The sequence below is a fragment of the Scomber scombrus genome, chromosome 3, assembly GCF_963691925.1.
Source record: "Scomber scombrus chromosome 3, fScoSco1.1, whole genome shotgun sequence".
NCBI lineage: Eukaryota > Metazoa > Chordata > Actinopteri > Scombriformes > Scombridae > Scomber > Scomber scombrus.
Window position 1 is genome coordinate 20,005,657 of NC_084972.1, and position 9,422 is coordinate 20,015,078.

A 9,422-nucleotide genomic window follows, 5' to 3' on the forward strand; every position below is an offset into this window, starting at 1 on the left:
GGTTTGCTTGTAAATTTGTACCGCGAGTTTTCTTTCTTGTGGTCGACAACTTTCAAACAACTTGAATTAACTGAATGCTGTTTTTTTGTCATGTCGTGATTTTGTGAGGATTTAAAAAAGGATTTGTTCTTCTGGTTGGTGAAAAGTTAACCCATAAGAAAAAATGTCAACTGACAAAGACGAAAACCATCAGGTAATGACTAAATTGAATGCTAAGCTTATATACAGTCTATGATGCTAACCTACATTTTAGCTTTTAATGTTTACGTTAGCTCAAATTAGCTACATATCCGTTAGCTCTGGTTTAACGTTTGTTACTAGGCACAGCATAGCATAGCAACGGATTAAAACCCGTAAAGTATCACTGCATGGATGTTTGAAGCACTATGTCATGTTTTATCTGATAAATGGTCTGAATTTCAGAGGTTAAAGGCAGCAGTGCATTATACCGTGGGTCGCCTGTGTCAGAAAATCGGAGAGGAGCACCGGAGAGAGTTCAGTCGACAGGCCATAGCTGCAATAGCTGAAACAACATTCAGACAATGTGGTGGGTGTCTTGTGATTAAAACCTTCGAATAAATATGTGAATAATATAATGGTCTGTGTTCAGTAAAACTTTAAGTGTTATCTGTCCAATTTCAAGAGAGTCTAAGGTGTTTGGACACTCATTTGTCAGTTTATTAGGTAACCCTGACACCTAACTTGCTATGATGGAGGCTATAATGTGCAGCTTTGGTTGAAACTGTTTTAGAGGGATGGTACTTTTAAAAGGCAGGTTCAGTTTTTCATGTGTCAGGTGCCCATATAAGCACTACAAGAGGTTTTCCTTGCAGTAATCATTCCTTCTGTTTATACTGACTATTTAAAAAGTCCCCTCCAAATGTGCTTTCAGTGAAAGTGATGGGAACAAAATATACAGCATGTCCACACAGTCATTTAGTGCAAACATGCATTTAAAGATTTATCTGAAGCATATTTGACGCAAAGCATCAAATTCCCTCTTTGTGGTTCCTCGGTGTTTCCCTGTTAAGCTATGGTGGAAGTACTTTAACGAAAAGAGGGACTTTGGCACTAAAAAGACTTATATTGAGAGATATCTACTTTATTTGACTCACTTAGACAGCACAAGCTTAATTTTAGCTTCAGATAAGGTTTGAAATACAATTTTGCACAGGAGCGGCTTGTGGATTTTGGCCCCATCATTTAAATTGAAGTTCATTATGAAGGGATCTTTTAATGCTCAATATGAACAGGAGGAGACATTATGGCAAGAAAAACCATGTTTCAGTGTTTATTTGAGCACCTGACTATTGTCTCAAGAGACTGGGAAAATTGTCGATCTGTCCTTTAAACTTTATGCTAATTTTGGAGGCTGTGAAGCTGTTAAATTGTAGTGTTTAATATTGAAAGGTGATGTAATGCGGTTGTTACATTAGATTGCATTTATTCTAGAAAGATGTGCCTCATAAGTACTAACCTATTACAATTTCAGCCACATCAAAGAAATTATTTTTTACAAAGACCTGCCGCAACCTCCTGACTTATTGATTGAACCAGTATTTTCACACATTAATTAAGAATTTTCTGTAAAACTCATGCACGAGTTTTCTTTACCAACATGCACATCATTTAATCTCACTCCAAGAATGCACAAATGCAACAAAAATAATACACAATTGCCTCAGCATCAACTATTTCTACCAAAACTCTTACCAATTTTGTCCCCAAATATACTAACATACCCTGGTTATAGTCCAATCAGAGGAAACTGTTGCAAGTCTCCCTCCTCATTTTCTGTTAGCTTTCTACTATCTGAATCTAATGGCAAAAATGCCCCCAAAATAGTTGGAAAGACTACTTTGTCACTTCTTTTGCATAAACCAAGTTTATATTACAAAAGTCTGGCAACCCTTCACTGGATGGATGTAATGTTACAGAAGGCTGTCAGAAAGGCTGCAATATTCTTTATTTTCCCTTTTTGCATCAAGTCATTGGAGAATGAAACTTAATAACTCCAGTGATATGTAATTTATGTTCATATACATTATTCATTTATGTAAAGGATAGATACTAATGTATAGATATACAGCAAATGCTAGAAACTTCCTAATTTGACCAAATTGTCATCCACACCACAGTGTATTTCCTCCCCAGCAGCACACAAGAATGAATCTCTTTGCATGTTTGATCCTTCCAGTCTTCTGAAGATTTGTCCCCCAGCGTTCATTATCTTCCACACATCTGTCTCCATCTCCTGGTCACTCTTCCTCCTCCCTCAGCCACTCCTTCATGTCTGACTGGAGGTTTTTTTTGCACTTTTGTACTTTGCTAAATCAGCTGATGTACATTTTTCTTTTTGGGATGTATATGTAGCTTTTTTGGGGGGGTGATAATTTATTAGTTTCAAAGGTGCCGTGTGTAGAAGTTAGTGTCATCTAACTGAACAGACTTGGCAGAAATGTAATATAATATTCATACGTATTGTTTAGTGTATAATCACCTTAAAATAAGAATTGTGTTTCCGTTAGCTTAGAACAGGCTTTTTGTGTTTTTTTGCAGACACTAGTTTACATGTATGGGAGGGGAGGGTAAAGGATATTCAGCTGGTTGCAATCTGCAAAGTCCCCACTAGATGCCACTAAATCCTACACACTGGTTCTTAATGAGATTAATTGAGCTGATTTTATGTTAAAGGAAAACTCATCCCCAAAGTACATGTGGAGTTTTGGACAAAGTTAATACAGTATTGAGAAACAATTAACCAACTTTTAAAGGATTTGTAAAATAATGTAATATTCTGAACTCCCCACATATGTGACCAGAGGTAAAGTAATAGTAATAGTCATTTTAAATTTGATGCCGTTTCAGAATTTCCACTAGTCTGTACAAACTCAACATCTCACTGTTTGCTCACTTATTTCAGATACATTTGCTAAAGACTTGGAGGCATTTGCAAGGTGAGAATGTGATTTATTTTTCTCAACTCATTGAAGTGAATGAAAACTATACTGTCTCTTAAATTTAGCTAAGATACCTGTTGAGATCTTTTTCTCTGAATTTATCCAAACTAGTATAATTTCTTGATCACATTACACGTGATTTACAATGTTGGATTTTATTTCAGGCATGGTAAAAGAAGCACAGTGTCTGCTGAAGATGTAAAGCTTGCAGCCCGTCGCAGTACTGCATTGGTAAGTTATTTCCACTGCAGTGTCAGAAAGACATTGTGCATCTAATAGTGGCTAATGGTGTATGCCATCTTCAGCAACCTATGAGCCACCAAGTCAAAATCAAACACGTGTAATTAAGTCTGTCAATGTTGAATACTCCAGAAGTGTCATTTCATTCCAGTAATGCAGTACACTTTATCTGTGTAGGAGTATATATTCTACATCAGACAGAAAAATGTAATGTTTAATTTCCCTTTATTTATTTCAGTCCATCTACATACAAAAGAAGAGTGAAGAATTCAACCAGGAGCAGAGGGATTTGAAAAAGAATACTGGGAAGAGGAAGAGCAGAGACACTGAGGAGGAGAGCAGAGAATAAGGACAAGACACAGGAGGGCCTGTAGTGTCTCACTTATGCCCAACATTCAAATAAACATTAAGGCTGATTAACACATGACAATGAGTTGAGTGTTTTCAAAAGTGCCATTCATTTTTGTATGGTAATTAAGCATTGAGATCATGCTTTGTCATAATACAGTATTATGTACAGGGTGAACTTCCTAAACTTCTGTCCTTGTACCTATTGATGCTATAATTAATTTACAGTGCATTTGGCACAGGTCTAACATACAACTAAAGTATATGAAGAACTTTGATGCCTACTTCAAAATCTTGGATTGGTTAAGACTGCTAAAAAATATACCTGCCAAGTTTCTCAAATGCTTTTAATAATTTTCTGAATGTTTTACACACTTTGGTAAAGCTCAAGTTAAATGTAAGGAAAAGTACCCATAACATAAATCTATCTAAAAATACCTTTCACCAATCCCAAGATTCAGCAATGTGGCAGTTTTATTACTTTAGCCAAATTGGGGACAGTTTGAGGTGATGCCACATTGCAGAGTTTGTCCACTGTAATTAAAAATCAAGACAATTGCTCTCCCCAGAACTGCCCTTTAAACTTAAAAGCAGGTGTGAAACAATATCAAAAAGGGATAATTCACTGACAAGCTATCACAAGCAGCAAAAAGACAGGTACTACCCCATGTCATGTCTGAGAAGGCCACACACTGAAAGTGTTGGAACTTCCGTCTTCGTCCATCAGAACAGACTTCAGTCAGGGTTCAAACGGAGACCTCGACCAGCAGAGCCCAAGGTCCCTAGATATGTGAATCGAATTAGATTGTTTTTTAAATTGACTCAAGTAATATCAACTAAGCATCTATTCAAATGAACTTTATTAGAACTCCCTTAATTTGACATGTTTTAAAAACACCTCACAAACATCAAGAGCTACTGGGAACCATTGGACACACCACTCCACGTTCTCACACTAGCACTCGCGTCCCCCAGAGTCTTCAGCAGGTGTCATCCACATCAAGTACATACTTACAGATCAGTTCAATAACATGAAAGCACACACCATACAGCATTCAAATCAGATAATATGAGCAATACAAATAATCACAACATTCCACTACATTTTGATATTTCTGCATTTGATCGACATACTTAAGAGTAAGGAAAAACTTGCAAAGATTAAAAAAAAAATCTTGAAGTACTAATTAAAGAATGTCCATGTTAGGGGAGGCGCTCGTAGCATCTGCAGCTTCCACTCACACACTCAGAAAGCAGTCAAATTGGGCTCTTTCACCGCACAACCAGTCCGTTTCACGCGTCTCTCCGTTCGCTCACTCATCGCTTCACTCTTCGCCACAAGCCATCCTCAATCGCACTCATCAGTTCTTAAAATGTCAGTTGCGCAGTTCTCCATTTTTTAAAAAGTGGATAAAAGTGAAAACACCCACCGTCTCTTAGAACATGCGGAGTGAAGCCGTTCTTTGATGGCATAGCATTTACAGGTGGGAAGAGGGAGAATGATACCGATATCACCCCAAGAATGCTGCCAAAGAGGAGCTTCCTCACAGGAAAATGGAAGAGAGGTGAACTGCAGAAGAGATTTCAATGAAGGCTTTTCCACAGAACTTGACTGAAAATAAAGTTGCACTTAAAACATTTAGGTTTCAACCAGATTCTTCCCAATGCAAGATTGCCTTTTAAGTAGATGACAAAGCCGGATAATAGTGAACCACAAACATTCATGCAGTTTCAAAATGATTATATCACATTTCACAATACATGCATTAGAGAATCCAGTTGAAATGGATACAAACAAATGAGACATCAAAAATAGCACTTAAGTCAGACATCCTGGTAAACAATTCACTTCAAACACTTTCTAAATTAAATCTTTAGCATTTTTTTCCAAATGTACAAAACATCTTCCACAAAAGTGTTAAGTTTTCAGATACGCATTAACACCAGAAATAAATTTTGAAAAGACTCATCTTTCTCACAATACTTACCATACAAACACTTAACTTACATACCCCACCCAGATGACTTTGACTCCATACTGGACCCAAAACCTGAGCTAAACCCACTACCACTGGTTGTAGAGTTTGACCCTGTTCCCCAGCCAAGACTGGCTGAGCTGGTGCCGTAGTTGCTGTTGCCTGTACTGAAAGACTGACTCTGGTCTCTACTAGAGCTTGTTCCACTGGAGGTGCTGCCTGAGGTGGATGTCTGCTGCTGGCTAGCCAGCATGCCCATCATCCCCCAACTACTTTGCAGAGCAGCTTGAGCAGCAGCCATCATGGCAGGGTTCAGACTAAAGGAACCAAAATTAGCCAGACTACTGTTGGTGCTGCTCCCTAACCCACTACGGCTGCTACCAAATGCTTGAGCTCCAAAACCATTCCCAAACCGTGTTGTACGCTCAAACTGCCTATTGCCATGTTTGGGCTCAGCATTTGAGATGTGAACGCTGACACCTTTGACAATTAGGTCCTCTCCACATAGAGACTGGGCAACCTGTGAGGAGGAAGACATGAATCAGATCGGCTGAGTCCAGGTACGGCTAAAACAGGAAGTTCATTTCTAAATTTTCCATACTCTACCTGATCATCTGCAAATGTGACGAAGGCAAAAGCACGGAATGGTTTGGGGATAAAAACATCTGTGACTTCTCCATACTGCATAAAGAACTGTCGTAGGTCGTCTGTGGTCATGTCCTCTGTGCAACGGCCTACAAACACTTTCCGGCTCCTCAGAGGCTCATCCGGGCCCTGCTGTGAAAAAGGAAAACAATAGGTTATATATTGTTAAAAACACCGCTTACCCATTCTCATTCGCATGATGTGTGGGTATATGCGGTGACATTACCATATTCACCTTCGAGTTAGGGAGCTTGCAGTCACACCATCTCCCATCAATCATGTGGCGCTGGGAGATAACTTTTTCTTGAGCCTCATACTCTGTGAACCTCACGAAGCCGAATCCTTTAGAGTTTCCGGTCTTGGCATCTCGTTTTACCTGTAGGAAGAAAATAATAATAATGAAGGTCAATTGTCAACACACGCACCAACGCATATATGCAATGTGTAATTTATTAATGTTACGAATGTTATACCTGAACCATGATGACTTCTCCAAAAGTGCTGAAGTAGTCTTTCAGGTCTTGCTCAGTTGTTTTCCAAGGAAGACCCAGTACGATCAGGTCCGACGTCTTCATATCCCCTCTCTTCATTTTCACAGCAGAGGAGGCATCGATTTCCTCCATCTTCCTTTTGTTGTCTAAAATGTGATCAACAGAGAAATTAATGACATTTTAACCACAAACAGCTATCAGATGTAATTTTGCCACTAGAAAAAATAGCCAAGAACAGCAGACTATACAGAAAGTATTACAAGAGCACACTAGCATTCACACTGTGAGCATAATTAAATAAACATTTCCCTTTGTCTCTGTTGTTCCTCTAATAAATATTTTTAGCAAAATGTGTAATATGACCATTAATCCAGAAAACTTGGTAAAAAAGGTGAACACCATCTTCAATAATTTACTGTACTTTAATGAGCATCCAGTTCAGCAGCTACTTTTATTTAGCAGTTTTAGAACATCTGACTCATTTCACAGCAATAAATTAATTCTAATTTCATCAAGTTTTTTTTTTATGATTTTAGATATGCTTATCCAACATTATTGATTTTTGAAGCCTAACTTCTGTGGTAATGTTAAGTTGTGAATTCATTACATTGAGGTGAAATGAAAATCAATAATCATTTTCGGTATCACTTAATCTTGCAGAGAACACTGAAAAACACTGTTCATTACAATTTTAAAAAGTTGCCATTTAGAAATATGGTTTTGTCTGATTTAATAGTCCAAACCTCCCAAAATATCCAGTCAACTATCATATTTGTTAATGATACTCGAAACAAAAGATTTGCATGAAAATGTAGTTATCAAAATTAGTGGCCATAGTCTATTAATTACCAGACATCCAACTGATTATTTCAGCTCTGATAAAGTAGGCTAAGTGAGATGGATAATATATTGAGAATACTTCATTATAACAATATGATTCAGCAGCACCACAAATTACATCATACAAAATGAGCATAAAGTTTAACTTATCTAATGCAGTTTTAGTAAATATTGATAGTTTTAAATGTATTGCAGAGTAACGGTTTAAAGAAATAAACAGGCAACTAAGTGTAAACTAAAAAGAGGTAATTTTATAACTGGCTTTAGCGCCTCAAAGCACTCATTTGTGGGCGTGGGCAAACTCGTCAGTCTCATCTATTTTCTAAGGCTAAGATACATCATGAATTATAAATAAAGGTGTCTCTGGTAGTCTTATCAGTGAAGTATTTCATTAGATACGTGTTTAGAAAGTGTCTTTACTTACCTTTTGGATAGTTCACCACATACACGATGTTCCCCCATCCGTTTTCAGGAGCGTGTAGGACCCCCTCCACAAGTCGCACTCCCCGCATGCACTGAGACACGGGGCTCCTGAACCGCAGGCCGCACGCCCCTGGAAACTGAGCTGCCACCGTGGAGAGCAGGACAGTGCCGTCATCCTCGGACGGGATCTCCATGGGCTCCTCATTTTCCTCCTCTGCAACTCTGATGTACACTTCGGCCATTTTCCACAAAAACAAGACTACTTCTCTCAAATCTAAACTATCGTTAGCAGTTGATGTGCAGCTAACCTTAGCCGATGATGCTAACACGACTGAATGAGTCGAGCTAATACGTTACTTAAATTTTCAGGCAAGTGGGCCTAAAATTAAATTAAAATGACAATAATTGCGTAACGGTGTGTTTCCCTTTAAATTAGTCCATAAACAGTACTTGGCTCGTATAGTGCTATCTGGAGTACGTCGGCCTCACTTTTCCTTTGTTCGTCGGGACCAGACGGGTAGAGCTGCGTCGTCAACACCGGACGACGACCGAGCAAATGTGCCTTTTAAAAGAAAACTGCGTACGGGTTCCCGCTAACTAATACGACAAAAACGACACTTTCAAAAACGCATACACCCTTGCAAGAGAGGTTTCATAGATTCAACACCGAAAAAGAAGCTTGTCTCACCCCAAAAAATGCAAAGTAAGAAAAACTGTTTAGAGGAATATTTCTTTACACGAGGCGCAAACTGAAGCCACCATGTCAGGCCTTGGCATTATCTAAGCCGAGCAGGAACTACGTCATGTTATTGGGCGGGTTCACTCCACGGCGGGTAACCATCAAAAGTGTTTGTCGTTAAAATAGATTGTAACTAGTCATTCTGATGCCTATTTAAAAATGAATTATTAGTTCACCGTGTGCGTAGTTTTGTATTTAGTGTAAAAGTGTCTGAGAGACAAAATTGTTGATAAACCATTTTATTTTCCTGCGCCCCCCCTCCCATAACGGAATATAGCAGTCTCAACCGCCACGGCTTCCGTTCGTTGCTGTGCTTTTCTCCCACCCGTATTCTGCGAAGATCCGCCCTACTCTACCTCTAATTGGCTAGTACTTGTTGCGTCCGTTGTTTAGATTGGCTAGCTAGTTAGCTGTTACACGGTCACAGCTAATCAGATGGTAGAGTAAGGCGGGTCTGTGCAGAATGCGGGTGGGAAAAACCAACGCTGTTAGAACCATGGTTTGGAAGAGATGGCAAGATGGCCGTCCGGTTTGACCATACAAATTGTAAAATAAACAACGCAAAATAATTTTTTGACTGCATTCCATGATGTGAAATGTATCGGATTGCAATTTATTGTCTTCAGCAATAAACCACATCGTATCCTGATTGCTTGTAATTATAAAGACTAAATCCCCGCAGTGTTTCAGAACAATCTGTTTGCCAGGAAAATGTGTTTTTGCAAACAGTTTTTGCTGTGCTGCTAAGTCTGACTGTTTA

The 9,422-nt window shown here is 38.7% G+C and overlaps 2 protein-coding genes across 5 annotated transcripts; one reads left to right on the forward strand and one right to left on the reverse strand.

The window, feature by feature from the left end:
* Positions 1–55: 55 nt before the first annotated feature.
* Positions 56–3,574, forward strand: cenps (centromere protein S). The gene is made up of 5 exons (XM_062415836.1): positions 56–193; positions 424–547; positions 2,924–2,957; positions 3,125–3,191; positions 3,439–3,574. Exons 1-5 carry the CDS (start codon positions 164–166, stop codon positions 3,547–3,549), a joined length of 366 nt encoding a protein of 121 aa, XP_062271820.1. The 5' UTR covers positions 56–163; the 3' UTR covers positions 3,550–3,574.
* A 616-nt stretch (positions 3,575–4,190) lies between these two features.
* Positions 4,191–8,689, reverse strand: tardbpb (TAR DNA binding protein b). 4 transcript variants are annotated; one of them, XR_009924974.1, is made up of 6 exons: positions 7,925–8,689; positions 6,643–6,806; positions 6,396–6,545; positions 6,131–6,298; positions 4,979–6,044; positions 4,191–4,330 (listed from the first exon to the last, which is right to left on the reverse strand). XR_009924974.1 is itself a non-coding variant. In XM_062415833.1 (5 exons), exons 1-5 carry the CDS (start codon positions 8,163–8,165, stop codon positions 5,553–5,555), a joined length of 1,206 nt encoding a protein of 401 aa, XP_062271817.1. In that variant the 5' UTR covers positions 8,166–8,689; the 3' UTR covers positions 4,391–5,552. The 4 variants fall into 4 exon arrangements, 3 of the variants coding, with proteins under 3 accessions (XP_062271817.1, XP_062271816.1, XP_062271815.1); XM_062415833.1 differs by lacking the exon at positions 4,191–4,330 and having other exon boundaries at positions 4,391–6,044; positions 6,405–6,545; XM_062415832.1 differs by lacking the exon at positions 4,191–4,330 and having other exon boundaries at positions 4,391–6,044; positions 6,131–6,301; positions 6,405–6,545.
* Between the last annotated feature and the right edge of the window lie 733 nt (positions 8,690–9,422).